This window comes from Rhinopithecus roxellana, chromosome 8, assembly GCF_007565055.1.
Source record: "Rhinopithecus roxellana isolate Shanxi Qingling chromosome 8, ASM756505v1, whole genome shotgun sequence".
NCBI classification, from domain to species: Eukaryota; Metazoa; Chordata; class Mammalia; order Primates; family Cercopithecidae; genus Rhinopithecus; species Rhinopithecus roxellana.
In genome coordinates this window covers 91464164-91482510 of record NC_044556.1, presented here as the reverse complement: position 1 = coordinate 91482510, position 18347 = coordinate 91464164, and the positions used below count along the sequence as shown (strand labels likewise).

The 18347-nt window shown below is 56.3% G+C and overlaps 1 protein-coding gene across 1 annotated transcript in view; it reads left to right on the top strand.

The window, feature by feature from the left end:
* The first annotated feature begins 2151 nt into the window (after positions 1–2151).
* Positions 2152–18347, top strand: part of WNT9A (Wnt family member 9A) — a 29630-nt gene continuing 13434 nt past the window's right edge. The window contains exon 1 of the mRNA XM_010375707.2: positions 2152–2328. Coding sequence (XP_010374009.1) covers positions 2234–2328 — 95 coding nt within the window. The 5' untranslated portion in view covers positions 2152–2233. The remainder of the gene's footprint in view (positions 2329–18347) is intronic.

The following is an 18347-nucleotide window of genomic DNA, read 5'->3' as shown; positions in this document are numbered from 1 at the left end:
GAGCCCTCTGCCCCTCAGCCGGCCAGGCAGCTGCCTCCTTCCTTTGGGGACCACTAAGCTGCTGCGGGGAGAGCGATTCAGTGGAAGGGAGCTCTGTGGTGCCTGACGCGCTTGTGATGCACATGTACAATCTTACATGTCTTCTTCTTGGAGGCAACCTCCATGCCATTAAGCATGCCATTGAGGAGGGGGGGTCTCCCATCCTGTCTGCTTCCCACTGCTGCCTCTCACCTCCTGGTGCTAGAGCCAGACTTTGGGGGCTCACTGGAGCCCATTGCCGTGGGGCGGGTGGGCCTCCCACTGGTGTGGCTTGCAGCCTGGGTGGGCTGGGCTGCTGTCTGCACTCCCTCTGCTGAGCCAGCCCCATTTCAAGAGAGGTGGCCCAGCCCCTCGTGAGCAAAAGACGACAAATGAGTGCCCTCTCCCTACGGGAGGGGGTCCTATGGATGGGGAAAGATGTGAGACCAGTCACACCTAGTGGAAAAGCAGAACCAGGGGCCAGGGCTCCCACACAGGACATCATGCCTTAGAGGAAAGCCACCATTTTGGATGGGTCTCAGACGGGGAAACTGAGGCCCCGAGAGGGAGTGACTGCCCAAGCCTGGTCTCCTCCCTTCCACACCCTTGCTTTGCCCCACATGCACCTGGAGCTCACCTGGCAAGCTGGCCTTCAGGGACTCAGAAAGGGTGTGCTCACCGGGGTGACCCACATGGCCAGGCTTTCCCAGGGAAGCAGGGCCGGGAGCCCAAGGGGTGGCGAGGGTGGCTCAGACCCTCGTGAGGGCCATTTTCTGCTGCTCCTATCGTTTTTGTTTTTCCTCTGAGGACCGCTCATATTCGCCTCTGTCGCTGCCACTGGCAGGGTTTCAGAGCCTTCCAGGAGCATGTGCTCCATCCCCCAGGCTCTGCTGTCACTGTGCCAGAATCAGTCCCTGCCGGCGCAGACGGCACTGCCTAGAGAGCTGGCACCACAGCCCAGGTCTCTGAGGCCCCTGCCGCACGTGGCTGGGCAGGCTCGCTGGCCCTGTGTCCTCAGCTTTGGCAGCCTAGCCCGTGTTGGAGGCACCGCCCTGCACTGACCAGGGTCTGCAGGTGGCAGGCATGCCACCGCCAGCCTGGACCCCAAGCCCTGTTCTTGTGTCCCTTGTTGTGTGGCACAGAGGCCCCATCCAGGGAACTTACAAGCCTTCTCCTGGATGCCACCCCCAGCTCTGTCTGGAATGTGTGCACCTGTATGCTAATGCCAGCTCTGGGTCCTCTGACACCATTCTGCTTCAGAAGCAGCTCCGAATCAGTATCAGCAGAGGGGACGAGTCCCTGGGCTGCCACTGTGCGCTTCTAGCTACCTGGGCGTGCACCTTCCATCCCAGGAGTCCTCTTTCTCCCCCCGTCCTGGACAGGAAACAGGCTCCGGAGAAGGGCGTTGCCCGATGGCTGGTGTGACATTGACTTAGCCGCTAGCTCCCCTCCCACAATTTAAGAATGGGGAGACCACCAGGACCCCAAAAGGTAGAGCTACTCACCTTACAGCCCTAGCAGGCTATGTCGCTTCATTCCCAGGCCGAAAGCGGCCACAGTCCCTGCCAGAAAGGAGCGATTCTCTGGCCCCGCTCCTTGAGGGGGTCAGCATCTGTAAGAGGCGCAGGCATCACCGGCTGGCCCAACTCCTCAGCAAGGTTCCCCAGTGCATCAGCGCAGCGCGCAGCTCGGGGCAGACGGCCGGGTCCTCTGTGGAACCATCCCCGACCGTCCAGGCCTGGAGCCCCGCCGGCAGCTAACCCGGCCGCCAACGCCTCCCTTCCCCTCCCCCTCAATCCCGCCCCCGGGGCCGCCCCAAGCTCCCACCGCAGCGCCCCCAACGCTCTACCTGCTTCCCGATGCCCGCCCCTGGTCCCCCAATGCTGTCTCGCCGTGGTCGCCCCTGATTCTCGCACGCCCCGCCCTCGGTTCTCACCGCTCCCCGCCTCCCTTTCCTCCAACCCCGCCGGGAAAGGCGCGCCCAAGACCCGCGCCGGGAGCGGCGGCCGGGGCCCCGAGCGGCCGGGAGGGGCGGGCGGATTGGCGCGCGCGGCTCGGGTTTCGGCCCGCCCCCGGCGCCGGCGTGATCCCCTCCCAGGCGCGGGGCGGGGCCGGGCCCAGCTGGCCGCGCTCCGGGCGCTATAAGAGGGCGGCGGCCGCGGCGCGCCCTGCGCGGAGCTGGGAGCGCGATGGTCGGCCGCCGCGGTGCGGCAAGATGCTGGATGGGTCCCCGCTGGCGCGCTGGCTGGCCGCGGCCTTCGGGCTGACGCTGCTGCTCGCCGCGCTGCGCCCTTCTGCCGCCTACTTCGGGTAGGTACCTTCGGCGACCGGCGCGCACTGGGGGGCGGGGGCGGCGGGCGCGGGACGGGGTCGTCCGGAGTCCCCGAGGCACCCGGGGTGGCTGGGCCGGGGCGCAGCGGGGCCGCCTGGTTGCCTGGCGCTGTTTGTTTGCGGCGCGCGAGTCGCTCCGTCCGCTGCGCGTCACTGGTAGAGAGGCGGGTGGACCCGTCGGGCTTGCGCTGGGCCGCGGTCCTCCGTGACCGCAGAGTCGTCGTCGTCGTAGTCGCCGCAGCCGCCGTAAGCCGGACTGCCTCGCGCTTAGGGACTGGGATCAGGTCCCGGCTTCCTTGGGCCGCCCTGTCCTTGCCAAAAGGCTGGAGCCCGAGTCTTCAGCCCCTGGCCATCGCCCACCTAGCAGCTTCCCCCCTTTCTCTTCTCGAGAAGTTAATTTAACAATAACAAAAATACGTACAAAATCCAGACGTTCCTCTTTCTGAGCCCCAAACGGGGAGAGAGAGAGAGAGAGAGAGAGAGAGAGAGAGAGAGAGAGAGAGAGAGAGAAAGAGAGAGAGAGAGAAAGAGAAAGAAAGAGAGACCGAGACCCGCCAAGCTGGAGGAATTTATTTATTTATTTATTTATTTATTTATTTATTTTTTTTTTTTTTTTTGCGCTTTGCTTCTGACGCTATGGCCCGGGCCCCGGCCCCGGCCCGCGGTAGCGCGTCTGTGGGACCTGGCCGGCAGCGCAGGGCCCGGCCGGGGCGTCCCGCGGTGTCACTGCCTGTGCTCATGTGTCTCTGCAGCAGCGCTTTGCGGGGCTGTCGGCGCGTCTCTCTCTTCCTTTCTTTCCCTTCCTTCTTCCCTCCCCCTCTGCCAAGTCTGGGATACCCAGTCCAGCGACCTTTACAGGGACCCTCGCTGCGTTTTGGGCACGCTGAGGTGCAGGGTGGCACCGTGCAAGGCAGCGCCCCGGGCCTCCCCGCCACCCTCCCGCCTCCTACCCCGAGCGCCGCCCCTGGGAGCCCTGGCTAGCCTTCGGATCCCAGCCCCTGACCTGGAAGCCTGGGCCGCTCCCTCGGCCGCCGACCTCCGCCGGTCACCTGTTCCCGGCCCTCTGGCCTGAGCGCCAGCGCGCGGCGGGCTGGCCGGCAGAGGGCCCCGTTGGTCCAGGAATCTGGCACCCGCCCGGGCAGGGAGAGGCCGCCTGGGCCGAGGAGCCCTGCAGGTGTATCCTGTTCTCAAAGAAAATAAAATATTTTCATGGGAAACTTTCCCTTTGTGTTTTTCTTTCTCCCCCTTTCTTCTCTCTGTTCCTTTCTTCTGGGTCGTCTTCCAGGGTCAGCCCGGTGTCTCAGTTCCCTGGGGCCCCCACCCGCAGCCCTCTCCTGGCTCCAACTGTGGGTACGGCCCTGGGCCTGGGCTGGCACGCCACGGCACGCCATCTGTGCAGCCCGTAGCCTCACCCGGGAGGGCAGGAGGGAGGGCCACAGGTCCGCGGTGAGTCACCGTGGCCTTGTCAGCCAGCTGTGCTTCCCTGCTCTCTGGCCCAATGGAGGCTCTGCTTCTGGGGCTCGGGACACACCCTAGGCTTGTCCGGGCTGCAGCGGCTTTGTCCCTGCTGTGATCCGATTCCTGGAGAGGGGGTGGGGCTGGGTCCTGGCCTCTCCTTCTCTGACCTATCTCTGGGGTTTGTGCTCTGGAGAAGGTCAAGGGGCTCTGCTGCTTTGTGTGCGTGTGTTTCAGCTCTCTTGCAGACAGTTAAGTCCAGGCTGGTGCCAGGCGCATAGCAAGGACTTAAGTGCTGTTGTGGCTTTTCTAGCCAGGCCCCTTGGCCCTGCTTCTTGGCTCCAAAGGACCCATCAAGGGAGGATTCCTGAGTCCTGTCTGAGGGCAGCTCTCCATGTAGCTGCCCTGTGGGAAGTCCAGAGGGCAAACGTGCTGCCTTTGGCGACAGCTGGCATTGCAGAGGGCAGCTAGGACTCTGTTTGATGGATGGAGAATGAGTACCTTCCTGAACCAGGGGCTGGGGGGCATCCTGGGTCAGGGCAGGCCAGGCTCCATCTGGACTGCTAGAGGCCTTGGGCCCCCCTTAAGTCAGTTGCCAAGGTTGGGCTGGGGAGGGGAAGCAGGGCACAAAGGGCTCCAGGCTGGGTTGTGTGGAGGCCTCTCCTGCTGGTTTGGGGCTGTGGCTCCTGGACCAGCAAAGGCAGGGGGTGGCCCAGGGCATTAAAGGCCAAGTGGGACTGGAGCTGGAGCAGGGCCGGGGTGGCCCTTCCCAGCTCCAATCCAGGAAGCAGAAGGGGCTGGGATCTAGGGCCGTTTTCTCCCTTCCCCCTCTCAAAAGCTCTGCCTGGCACGGAGGCTCCCGGGCAGGAACGCGGCTCCAGTTACAGCTCAGGAACCCGGAGAGGAGAGGCTGGCCTGGGGGAGGGTCACGTGAACCCAAGGGAGCCCTCCCTGCCTGCTCCCTGAGCTGCAACCCAACCCTAGCTGGTGCCCGCTGCCCTCCTAGAAGCCTCTGGCCACCAGGCTGGACCCCCTATGGGGAAGAGGCTCCCAATTGGCCTGGCCCTGCACCTTGGCATGGCTAGCAGGTGGCATTTCCATCTGGTTCTCCCATAGCTGTGTCCCTGTGCCTCCTCGCTGGCCTGGCCCCAAGCCCTTCTAGACAGGGGTAAGCAGGAAGGCCAGCCTGAGGTCATAGGAAGGGCTTGGGGTGCAGACTCAGACCCTCTCCCCGAGGTTACTGCAAGAGGGTGGGCCTGGTGGTGGTCTGAGAACGTGGTTTGTCCTCCGTTGGGAGGCCTCTCTCGATTCACCCTTGCTGGGTTGTGGTTTCAGCTGAGATGATAGATCTGGATTAGACGCCAGGACTGCTCCTCTGCTGGGCCCAGACCCTCTGGATGTGGATTCAGGGCTGGGCCTGGGCCTGGGGGCTGTTCCTGCTCAGCGGCACTTGGACCCCCACCCCGGCTGCTAGGCTGCCTGGCTCCCTGGCACCTTGCAGGCCTTTCCTTAGGGGTCCCAGGCTGGCTCGGGATGAGGGCTGAGGCTTCCCACTGGAGTTCTTCTTTAAAGACCCTGAGGCTGTTTTGTGGTGGTGGCCCTTGCAGTTTACATCACTCAGGAAACATTTGCAGGCTACTTTGGGGGGCATGATGGTGGGAGGCCAGGCCCTGCCAATTTGCCCCTTTCTCTGGGCCTCAGTAGCCTGGAGGCCTGCCTGGAAGAGGCATGACCAAGGCAGGCACTGAGGGATTGTTGAGGTGCCCCCGGCCGTGGCCCCAGAGCCAGCCATCGGGCTGGAAAGGTGCTTGGAACTGGTCCAGAAGCCAGGCTGGAGGGAGTGACCACTGAATCCGGGGTCTGGTGGGCCTCAGGGCTGGCCGAGGATTTTTGTTATTGGCTGTAACTCACGTCCTGTAAAATCTACTCTTTTAGTATACAGCCCTGTGATTTTGAGTACCTCATTCGCCAGGCCGTGCAGCTCTCACCACTGTTTAATTCCAGAACATTTTCCTCACCCCAGAAACCTCATACGCATTAGGCAGTCACTGCCCGTTCCCCTCCCCCAGTCCCTGGCAACCACTCGTCTGCTTTCTTTCTCCACGGGTCTGCCTGTCCTGGACGTTTCCTAGAAATGGAATCGTATGCTGTGTGGCCTCCGCGCCTGGCTTCTCTCACTCAGCATCACCGTTGTAACACACGTCAGTATTGCCTTCTTTCTTTCGACTGAGTTAGACTCGAGTGGAAGACTCTCCGAGAGACTTTTTGACCCCTTCATTAGTTGACGGACATCTGGATCGCTTCCACCATTTGGCTATGATGGATAATGTTGCTGTGAGCATTGGTGTGTGGGGTTTTGTGTATGTGTGTGTTTTCAGTTCTTGGGGTATGTACCTAGAAGTGGAGGTACTGGGTCACATGGTAACTCTGCATGTGATGTTTTTGTTTTGTTTTATTGAGACAGGGTCTTGCTCTGTCACCCAGGCTGGAGTACAGCGATGTGATGAAGACTCATTGCTGCCTCCACCTCAGAGGCTCAACCATCCTCCTGCCTCAGCATCCCAAGTAGCTGGGACCACAGGCACAAGCCACTACTCCTGGCTAATTTTTTTAAATTTTGTTTTTTGTAGAAACAGGGTTTTGCTGTGTTGTCCAGGCTGATTTTGAACTCCTGGGCTCAAGTGATCTCCCGCCTCAGCCTCGCAAAGTGCTGGGGTTACAGGCGTGAGCCCCCACTCCCCGCCTGCATTTAGGTTTTTGAGGCCCTGCCAAACTGTCTTCTGGATGCAGCATTTTACATTTCTGCCAGCAGCGCACAAAGGCTCATTTTTCCACTTCCTTGCCAACACTGGTTTTCTGTTTTATTTTCTACTGCAGCCATCCTAGTGGGTGTGGAATGGCACCTTGTGTGGCTCTGACTGCATTTGTCCGGTGGCCAGTGGCACTGAGCATCCTTTCGTGGCCTCATGGGCCACTGGTCTTCTTTGGAGAATGTCCATGCAGCTCCTTTGCCTGTTTTTAGTGGGGCTGCTTGTCTTTCTCCTGTTGAGTTATGAGAACTCTTTATATATTGTGGATCTCTCCTTGGACTGAGGAGAACCTTGTCTCTAGACCTGTGAGCCCGTGGGTGCTCTTACCCTTGCACAAGGAGCCGGTGACACCCTGGCAGCCCTACTGGGTGGGTGGGGGCAGCCAGGACATCCCCCGTTTCCTAGAGCCTGGTGTGGGGCAGTTCTGGGTACTCAGGGGACTCTCAGAGGAGGCTGTGGAGAGGCTGCTGTCATGGGTGTGGGGAGGGGATGTGTTTCACACATTAGTGCCAACATCAGGCCCCACAGGGTCAAAGAGGGAGGCCGCCGGCTGTGGGCAGGACATGCCCTGCCTGGTCCCATGGCTCCGCCTCTCTGTGCACCAGACCTGGGGTACAGCTGGCTGCCTGGATGAGGGGCACCTATGGGTCCCTGGCAGGGCTGGAGAAAGAGGAGTGGGCCTGAGGTGTGGAATCATGGGGCTGTGTGGTGGGTAAGAGAAGCCTGGGAAGGGGCTGGCAGGAAGATGGGGTCTGGGGTGACCCCTTAGCTGGGGCCTGGGTCAGGTGCTCTGAGCACTGTGGACCACGGGATTTGGAGCAGCTGAGAGCTCAGTCTTAGGTTTGGGCAGGTGTTATCCTGGAGACCCGCCCCCTCCAACAACTTAGGACACCCCAGGAAGCACATGGGGCCTGGCATCAGGAAGAAAGGCCACACAGCATGCTCTGGAGGGCCAGAAGGGCAGGGAGGAAAGGGGCCAGACAGCTGCCTTGTTTGGAGAGATCGTGGAAGTGGCTCAGTGGGGCAGACTTCAGCAGAGGGCTGAGGGGAGGGGCCGGGGGGGGGCGGGGGAGAGAGAGAGAGAGAGAGAGAGAGAGAGAGATATCAGGGAACTCCCTGGGGACTTCTTAGCATGGAGAGGAGAGGACAGGGGCAGTGGAAAGTGGGGGCATTTCTCCAGGACTTCTGGCCTGTGACCCCAGTGGCCAGCAGAGGGACCCAGTTACCTGGCTCCTGGACAGTGGGGCCGTAAGTGGGAGGGCCTGGAGTGTCAGCCTGATGGCCCCTGTAGGCGCTGGTGGCCTTCCTCCCTCCTGCTCTGCACCCAGGGGCCTTGGAACCCCCAACCCCTCCCTGCCCCACCTGCTTGGGGATCCTGGCTCCCTGGAGGGTGTGAAGGATGTGTGGTGAGGATGGAGCAGCAGCGCCTGGCCTGCCACAGCTGAGGGAGCAGATGTCCTACCCACAGCCGGCGGACGTGTTCATGGGGAGACAGCTGGTCTCATCTTGCTCCCGCCCTGCTGCAGGCTGCAGAGGGCCCCAGTGCCTGCCCTAGCCTGGGACCCTCTGCGGCTGCTTGGGTGGCCCGGGCTGGGGGTGCCCTGCTCTGGAGTTTGGCCATCGAAGAAGCATGTGAGTGACTCTTCCCCTAGGAAAGAGTGCACGGGCACGGATACCTCCCGGAGGCTCTGAACACCCGGGCAGGGAGGAGGTGATGCCTGTGGGAGGGTGGGGGCTGTGGGAAGGCGACATCTGTTGACAGGCCTCGGTCATGCCACCTGATCCCGGCTGCGGCACGGGCTCCCTTTGTGCATTGTGCTGGGTGGCGGGGTCAGGACCAGCGCAGTTGTCTGGGAGCAGGGTGGCACCCACAGGAGTATCTGGGACTGGGGACTGAGCCAGGCTCCCAGAACCCAGAAGGCCAGCCACGAATGGGGGTTCCCCAGACCCCATGCCTTCTGGCTGGAAGTTGACCTCTGATGGGGCCAATCCCGAGGGTCAGGTGAGGCCCTTGGGGCACAGCAGTGCCATCTCCCCTGTGCTCCCAGGGCCTCTCCTGTCCCTCAAGGTCGGCCCAGGCTGCCGCTTCTTGCAGGAAGCCCAGTGACTGCCCAGATGCCACCTTCTCTCCCTGCACGTTCAACTCTCGGGTTGGCCAGGAGGGTCCCCGTGGAGTCTCCTCAGATGCATCCTTCTCTCCCTGGTCGCTCAACTCTGGGATCAGTCAGGAGGGTCCCCTTGTGTTCTCCTCAGATGCATCCTTCTCTCCCTGGTCACTTAATTCTGGGATTGGCCAGAAGGGTCCCTGTGGGGTCTTCTCCAAGCTGTATTCTGTGTTCACCCCTACCCCCAGACTCCCTCAAGCCTGAGGCTTTCCCTGCCAGGTGGATCTGTGTCACTCATTCACCTAACAGCCCAGCCCCGGGTCCTACAGGACCCTGACTCTGGCAGGGCTATGTCTGCACTTGTGGCCAAACATAGTGCAATGCAGACCTGGCTGCCAGGCTGCTGCACCTTCCCGTGTGTGGATGGTAGGCCAGGTGTTGATGGTCACACCAGAGCAACCATGCGGAGTGCAGCCCTGGGGGGGATGTGACCCTGGTTTTCCTTCAGAGGTCATATTCAAGCACATCCATGGGCCAGGCCGGGCAGGGTGGCAGGTGGCTGGGGACAGTCTAGCTGTGCCTGCTGACCTGGGTGGCACTGGGCTGCCCCAGCTCTATGACCTGCAGCCTGGGCTCTCCCTGGAGCCTGTCCCCCTCCCGGCGTGGTCCTGGCTGGCTGGGCGCCGCTGCCCGCCAGAGGAAGCCCAGCTGTCCAGCTGGCAGCTGCAGCACCTCAGGACCAGTGGCCGGACAGGACGATGGAAAAAGGCAAGCCGCAGGCTGCGTTTGTTTTTTTTAGCGATACCTGAGGTCAGTGCAGCCAGGGGAAGTGGGCTGGAGATCTGGCCCAGGAGGAGCCACTGCCAGAGCCTCCCAGAGCTGGAGAACGTCAGGGCTGGCGTCCCTCCTGGCCAGATGGGGACAGAGGTGGCAGTCCTGGGGTCACTGTGGGGTGGGGAGAGGAGCCAGGTGGACCTTGGGATGCCCCCTCTGTGACACCCACAGGAGAGTGAGCTCCGGAGGAGATGACAGTGTGGGAGGTGACACTGGTGGCCGCTGGAACGTTGTGTGGCTCTCCCTGTCCTTCTGACCAGTTGTGTGGGTCTGCGGCTGTCTGGGAAGGCCATGGGGGGCTGTGGTCACTGAGCACAGAGGCCTCCTGGAAGCTTCTGCTCTTCACCTTTTCCCCAGGGGTCCCGTGTGCAGCCTTGGTTTCCTGTCTTGCAGCCCACAGACCAGCCGTGCCCCCTCTGGGGTCCAGGGTCCTGCCCCAGAAAAGGGCAGTCAGCCCAAGTGGCCTGGGGGAGCTGGGCTGGCCTCTGTGGTCTCGTTTGGGGGACCCCATGGGTGCTGCAGACACAGACAGGGCAGGGCTTATTCCAGGGGCTGCCGTGGGACATGGTGCTTTCAGCAGGGTGGAGGGGAGTGTTTCTGTCAGGCCCGAGGATTTCTTGCCTGATGGGCACCTGGGCATCTGCACGGGCCACCCCTGCCATCCCTGCGGCATGTGCCCCACTTCCTCCTGGGTGCAGCTGGACCCTGGTGGCATTGCAGCCCTGAGGGACACAGTAGACGTGCTTGGACTGGAAGCTGGGCTCAGGCTGGGTTGATTTGCAGACCATGGGGAGGGTGGAGAGTTGATCTCAGCCCCGGTTTCTCAGTGCTGGAATTTGTTTTGATTTTGTTTCACACAGAAATTAAATGCTGTCTGGCAGGACTGAGGTTTTGCTGGTGGGGTGTTGTGGCTTCTGGAACTGCAGTCTCCTCTCCCTCCGCCCCAGCCTGGGGAAGAGAGCTGGGTCCTGATCAGAGTAGCCAGACGTGCTGGCAGGAGGCAGGGAGGTCAGAGGCCAGCCTTGGTGATGTGTGCTCCCTCCGCAGGACTTCCTGTCTATTGTGCTGGGAGCTGGAAGGAGCCTGTGACTTTAGGGACTGGGTAGTGTGTGGTGGCTATCCCTGTGTGTCTCGGGTTCTCTCTGGGGACAAGGCCCACTTGGCTACCCTCAGGCACAAGGCAAGGTGTCTGAGTGTCTGGGTCCTCCCAGGGTGGCCTGATCCCCAAGCAGCCAGGACATGGGAGCATCAGGCCTAGCCTGAGGAGTGGGGGGACGTCCCCAGACTCAGCACCATGAGTGCTAAGCTCCGTTCCTGTGGGGCTGGAGAATGGTCTCCACAGAGCTTCTGTAGGGGTCAGTGCTGACCACTCTGGCCAGCCTCCAGTGCTCAAGGAGATGGCCAGGTCACCACTCCTCGGAGCCACCTCCCCTATGGTCCCTGAGACCAGCACTGTCTGCAGCCCCATCTGCAGCGTGGAACTGTTCTGTGTGCCCTGTGGCATGGCAGCTGCAGCCACGTATGGGTGTTGAGACATCTTCCTTCTCTCCAGCTGGCCTGTGTCCTCCTGCATGGCTGCACCTGGAATGATAGCCAGAGGTGGGAGGTGGCTGAGGCTTGAGGAGTATGGGTGTCCCGTGGAGCCATCATCATTCGGGCCCTTCACTGGGGAGAGCAGTCACGAACTGGTGCTGCTGTGGGCCTGGCAGGGGTGTAGTCAGGTCAGAGGCCGCTTTCAGGTCCCAGTCCTACCTCCGCACTCACGGGCTGCACAGGCCGCCACACTGTTTAATCCGCTGAACCTCAGTTTCCTGCCGGTGTAGCAGAGTCAAAAACACACTCACCGGGTAGTTTAGGACATGAAGACACGAGACACTGGAGAGCGTAGATGCCCATTTTCAGCAACAGACCCACAAGACTTAGAGGCTTTTCTGCTTGAAACAACTAAAGCTGAATTTTTACATGGCTCTTATGTGTGTACATGCATGTATATGTTTGTGTGTGTGCATGTATGTGTGTTTGGGTTTGGCTGGACATGTGCATGTGTGTATACATGTATGCATGTGGGGGGGTTGTGTGCACAGTGCGTATGTGTGCATCTGTATGGGTTTATGGGTTCATACAGGTGTGTCTGTGTGTACACATGTGTGTATGGGTGTATCTGTGTGTATGGGGGGTTTGTGTGGGTATGTTCGTTCCTGTGCATGTGTGTATGCATGTGTCTGTGTATATGGGTTTATGGGTTCATATGGGTGTGTCTGTGTGTGTGTGAGGGGGTTTATGTGGGTGTGTTTGTTCCTGTACATGTGTTTATGCGTGTGTCTGTGTGTATGAGTTTGTATGGGTGTGTGTGTATGGGTATATCTGTATGTGTGTGTATGGGTTTATGGGTTTGTATGGGTGTGTGTGTATGCATATGTCTGTGTGTATGGGTGTGTCTGTGGGGGGGGGTTTGTGTGGGTGTGTTGTTGTCTTTGTGCATGTGTGTGTGTGTATTTAACTTTATAAGTGTCAAAGAGCTGATGAAATGGATGGATGGTGGGGATCCCTAGAAATAGCAAGAAGAGATGCTGAACAAGAAAGCGTGAGGTTGGTTTGGTCTCATGGGATGAGGGTGCATAGTAAAGGCCAGGGCCGGCTAAGGAGAGAGTACTCAGAGGAGACCCTCCCACAGCCCCAGGTGGCCCCCAGGGCAGGGCACAGCCACCACGTGTGCACCGAGGTCTGAGTCACCAATGTGGGCCCGGGCCCTGGCCTCGTGCTGGATTTTGGGTGGCCTGACTCTGGGACTGCAGGTGGCCCTAGAAGCCTGGCCGGTGTGCACATAACGAGATCCTTTCCAAAATCTGTGCTAGCGTCCTGGGGCTGCTGTCAGGCACCACAGACTGGCTGACCTGAAATGAGAGGACTTCTGTCTCAGGTCTAGAGGCCAGAAGTCTGAAATCATGGCGTCCGCAGGGCCATGCCCCTCTGGAGGCTTGAGGGGAGGTTCCTTCCTGCCTCTTCCAGCTGCCAGTGATGGTTGTGAACTGTCGGGCCCCTTGGCCAGTGACTGAGCCACTTTACACCCTGCCTCCATCTTCACGTGGCCCTCTCGTCTGCCTCTCTGTCTTCTCCTTTTTCTTATAAGGACAGCCTCTACTGGCTTTAGAGCCCACCGTGTCTGGGATGATCTTGCCCTGAGTTCCTTATCTCAGTTATTTCTGCAATGCCTGTTATTCCACATAAGGCCCCTGACTGAGGTTCCGTTAGACACATTTGGTGGGTATGCCATTCCACCTACTGTAGTACCTTTATCCTCTCCTTCAACTTGTTTCTGCCAACTGTTACTTCAGTACAGTGAGCAGCCCGGGGTCAGAGCTAACCAGGCCTGCACAGAAACACAATGGGGGCCTCAAAAAGACAGCTGCAGCCCAGGAAGCAGAGCAGCAGTGCTGAGTGCAGCAGCTCTCCTCGCTCTGCCTTTAGGAAGGAAGACACTTGGGGATGGCTACAAGGCTCGGAAAACCACAAAGACTGACCCAGCAAGTTTGGAAAAACCAAATAGAGCTAGAGGGGGAAAAAGGTAAGTAATGGACTGATTTAAAAGCAGATTAGAAACAGCTGAAGGGAATTAGCACACTGGAAGATAGGTCAGAAGAAATTACCCAGAGTGTATCAGAGAGGCGGCAAGATGTCAGACAGAGGGCAGGACACCTCGGCGACATGGGGAGGCCATGCCGGAGGTGGCTGAGAAGGGCGCAGGAGTGGGACAGGGCTGATATGTATGAGGGGAGAGGGTGAAAGTTTTCTGAAATTGAATAAAGATGTAAAGAAGGTTCCAGAAGCCCAGTGTCTTCCCAGGCAGAAAGTAAAATAAGTTCATCCTGGAACATGACACATTAGAAGCACACAGCATGCCGAGCACAGTGCCTCATGCCTGTGATCCCAGCACTTTGGGAGGCTGAGGAAGGAGGATCACTTGAATCCTGGAGGTGGAGGCTGTGGTGAGCCAAGATAGCGCTACTGCCCTCTGCCCTCCAGCCTGAACAGAGCAAGACCTTGTCTCAAAAAAAAAAAAAAAAAGGTGGGTGCACTGGCTCGTGCCTGTAATCCCAGCACTTTGTGAGGCTGCAGTGGGTGGATTACCTGAGGTCAGGAGTTTTGAGACCAATCTGGCCAACATGGTGAAACCCCCATCTCTACTAAAAATACAAAAATTACCTGGGTGGCCAGGTGCAGTTCCTCAGGTCTGTAATCCCAGCACTTTGGAAGGCCAAGGTAGGTGGAACACCTGAGGTCAGGAATTTGAGACCAGCCTGGCCAATATGACAAAACCCGTCTCTACTAAAAATACAAAAAAATTAGCCAGGCGTGGTGGCAGGTGCCTGTAATCCCAGCTACTTGGGAGGCTGAGGCAGGAGAATCGCTTGAACCCAGGAGGTGGAAGTTGCAGTGAGCTCAGATGGCACCACTGCACTCTGCACTCTAGCCTGAGCAACAGAGCAAGACTCCGTCTCAAAAAAAGAAAGAAAAGAAAAAGAAAAACTGCACAACATTGAAGACAGAGAATCATAAAAACTGAGAAAGCAGAATACAGATGAGGTGCGAGGACACCAACAAGCTGGCGCCAACCTCAGGAGGCGGAGGCCCTGCTGCATAACAAGATGCAGGAAGGAGTGAGGGCAGAGCATGGGCTCTGAAGGTGCCATGGAGGGAGTGCTGACTGATAAAACAGTGTCTTGTTGGGCCCCCAAACGGGGATAAAACATGCAATTAGCGCATAACTCAGGGCGGGACCGTTGATGGGAATGTGTTCTCTGGCCCTGTGCTGCCCAGGTAGAGAAGGCACTGACCAGCATCAGGCTTAGGTAGGTCACAGACACATGGTATAGCATTGAAGGTGACCGTGGAAATTACAAAAAAGACTATGCAACTTCAGATGAGCAGAGGGAAAATGTGGAATAACAAAAAAGCAAAACAAAACAAAAAACCCAAAAAGAGGAAAAGAGGATGAAAAAACTCAGGACAGGCATGGTCAACAGAAAGGATGAGACAAGAGGGTAAACTGAAGCCCCAGACCCTAGGAGATGAACTGCTCCAGGCGAAAGGCTGGGTTGATTGAAGTATGGTTAGGGGCTTAGTCTAATTTCCCTGTAAGAGACACTCCAAGGACGGAAGATATAGAATGTTAGAGGAAGGGAGAGAACTCACCAACTCAGAGGGCTTAGAGCACAGAGGGAATCTTGAGAGGAGAAGGAGGAGAGGGCCAGATGGTGAACCAGGCTCTGCAGCATGACCTGAGTCTGTGACTTGGTCTCTGTTTGGCAGCCTGAGATTGTGACTCAGGCTGTCTATGGCAATGAGAAACCTAGGCTATTACTGGGGTTACAGTCCCCATTATAGTGAACCAGAGCTGTGACACAAGCTCTGTGTGTGAACTGAGTCTGACTCAGGCTCTGTATGGTGAACTGAGGCTGTGATTCAGGCTCTGTATGTGAACTGGGGGTGTGATCTGGGGTCTGCTTGGCAATCTGAGGCTGTGGCTGGGGTCACAGTTTCTGTCTGCTATGGTGAACAGGGGCTGTGACTCAGGCTCTGTATGGTGAACTGGGGCTGTGACTCAGGATCTGTATGGCAAACTGAGCTGTGACTCAGGCTCTGTATGGTGAACTGGGGCTGTGACTCAGGCTCTGTATGGTGAACTGGGGCTGTGACTTAGGCTCTATGTGGTAAACTGGGGCTGTGACCCAGGCTGTCTATAGTGACCTGAGTCTGTGACTCAGGCTCTCTATGGTGACCTAAGGTTGTGACTAGGGTCACAGCCCCTACTATGATCAGCTTGAGCTGACCTGAGGCTATGACTCAGGCTCTGTATGGTGAACTGGAGCTATGATTCAGGCTTTGTAGAGCTCCCTGAGGTTGTGACTCAGGCTTTGCATCATGACCTGAAGTTGTGACTGAGGCTGCAGTTTAGGAGCAGCTGAAATGATGACAGTGATAGCTTTAAGTGCGCATTTTAGAAGAGGAGAGAAACTAGAATGCACAGTACTGTTGAGAAGCTAGAGAGAGAACTGCAGGCCAACATGAAAGGAAATAGAAGGAAGACGTTGGAAATAGTGCCAACAGTAATTACATAAGAGTAGACATGCCGTAGAGATGACAGCTCACTTCTTGGAAATGTCTGAGACTAATCCAGTAAAGATGAGGCTCATTGGATTAGTTTCCTGTCTAGGGGAATCCCTACAGATTCTTCGGACAAAAACAGGAGAAAGCAATTAACAGAATCATGACAATAAATCTGAAAATTTAGATGAAACTGACAAAACCGAAAAAGAAAAGTAATAGAAACTAAGTCAAGATACAGAAATATTCATTAATCCTATAATAATTAAAGAAAATGGGCATTGAGAATATAAAGTGCAGCCACATTGGAAAACATCTGAGTCTCTAAGGGATTAAGCATAGAGTTTCCCTGTGACCCAGCAGCTCCACTCCCAGGTGTATACCCAAGAGAAGTGAAAACATATGTCCATACAAACACATGTGTGAATGTTCATAGCGGCATCAGGTATGAAAGCTGGAAAATGGAACAACCCACGTGCCTCTCAGCACATGAATGGATGAGCACAATGTGTTCCGTCCACACGATGGAATAGGATTCACCCTTTAAGAGGAGGGATATTCTGACACAGGCTGCAGCCGGGATGAACCTTGAGGACATTGTGCTGGGTGAAATAAGCCAGCCACAAAAGGTCAGTGCTGCATGATTCCACTTAAATATCCAGGATAGGCAAATCCATCAAGACAGAAAGCGGATCAGGGCTGGGAAAGTTTCTGAGGAGGTGTCAGGCCCTGCGTCTGACTGTGGTGATTGTTGCCCGTATTGGTGAATACACAGTGAATCTTGCAGTGGGTGAGTTTGTGGTGTGTGAGCTGCAGCCTGACCCTGCTCCACTGTGTTTGGCTCTGTGGTGCCATTGCATGTGGAGGGTTAGTAGCAGCCCTGCCACAAGCACATCCTTTGGGCCCATTTTTCCAACAGCGTGTGCTCACTTCCTGCCTGTGTGTCGCATTTTGGTAATTCTTGCAATATTTCAAAATTTCTCATTATGATTATATCTTTTATGGTGATCTGTGGTCAGTGATCATTGCTGTTGCTATTGTATTATGGGGTGCTGTGAGCCATGCCCATGTAAAACAATAAACTTAATTGATAAACGTTTTATGTCCTCATTGCTCCACCGACAGTCTATTCCCCATCTCTCTCCCTTTACCCAGGCCTCCCTATTCCCTGAGACACAAGAATATTAAAATTAGACCAATTAATAACCCTACAGTGGCTTCTAAGTGTTCAAGTGAAAGGGAGAGTCGCACATCCCTCACTTTAAAGCGAGGAATGATTTAGGTTAGTGAGGAAGGCATGTCCAAAGCCAAGACAGGCTGGAAGCTGGGCTACAGTTAGCAAAGCTGTGAATGCAAGGAAGTTCTTGAAGAAAATGGAAAGTGCTACTCCAGTAAACACACAAATGATAAAGTGAAACAGTCTTATTGCTGATATGGGGAAAGTGTGAGTGGTCTGGATAGAAGACCAAACCAGCCACAGCATTCCCTTAAGCCAAAGCCTAATTCAGAGTAAGGCCCTAACCCTCTTCAGTTTTATGAAGGCTGAGACAGGCCAGGAAGCTGCAGAAAAAAAGGTGGAAGCGAACAGAGGTTGGTTCACGAGGTTTAAGGAAAGAAGCTGTCTCTGTAACATAAAAGTGCAAGAGCTGTTAGAGACGCTGCAGCAAGCTCTCCAGCAGATCCAGCTTATATCACTGATGAAGGGGGCCACAGTAACAATGGATCTTCAGTGGAAATGAAACAACCTTCTACTGAAAGAAGATGTTATCTGGGACTTCCATAGCTAGAGAGGAGAAGTCAATGCCTAGCTTCAAAGCTTCAAAGGACAGGGTGACTCTCTTGATAGGGGCCAATGCAGCTGGTAACTTTTAAGTTAAAGCCAGTGCCCATTCACCATTGCAACAATTCTATGACTGTTAAGAATTATGCCAAATCTACTCTGCCTGTGCTGTAGAAATGGAATAACAAAGCCTCGATGATGGCACATTTGTTCCCAGCCTGGTTTACTGAATATTTTAGGCTCACTGTGGAGACCCACTGCTCAGAAAAAAAAATTCCTGCGAAGTATTATTGCTCATTGGCAGTGTCCTGTTCACCCAAGAGCTCTGGTAGAGATGTGCCAGGAGATATATGTTGTTTCCATGCCTGCTAACACAACGTGCATTAATTCTCCAGCTCACAGATGAAGGAGTCATTTCAACTTTCAAGTCTTATTATTCAAGACATGTCATAAGGCTACAGCTGCCACAGAGAGTGATTCCTCTGATGGATCTGGGGAAAGTCTATTGAAAACCTGCTGGAAAGGATTCACCATTCTAGATGCCTTAAGAACATTCATGATTCATGGAAGGTCAAAACAGCAACACGAACAGGAGTTTGGAAGATGTTGATTCTAGCCCTCATGGATGACTCTGAGGGATCCCAGACTTCAGGGGGGGAAGTCACTGCAGATGTGGTAGAAACAGCAAGAGAACAAGAATTGGAAGTGGAGCCTGGAGATGGGACTGAATTGCTGCAGTCTCATGAGAAAATGTGAATGGATGACGAGTTGCTTCTTATGGATGAACAAACAAAGTGGTTTCTTGAGATGGAATCTACTCCTGGTGAAGATGCTGTGTACATTGTTGAAATGACAACAAAGGATTTAGAATTGACATCAATTTAGTTGATAAAGCAGTGGCAGGGTTTG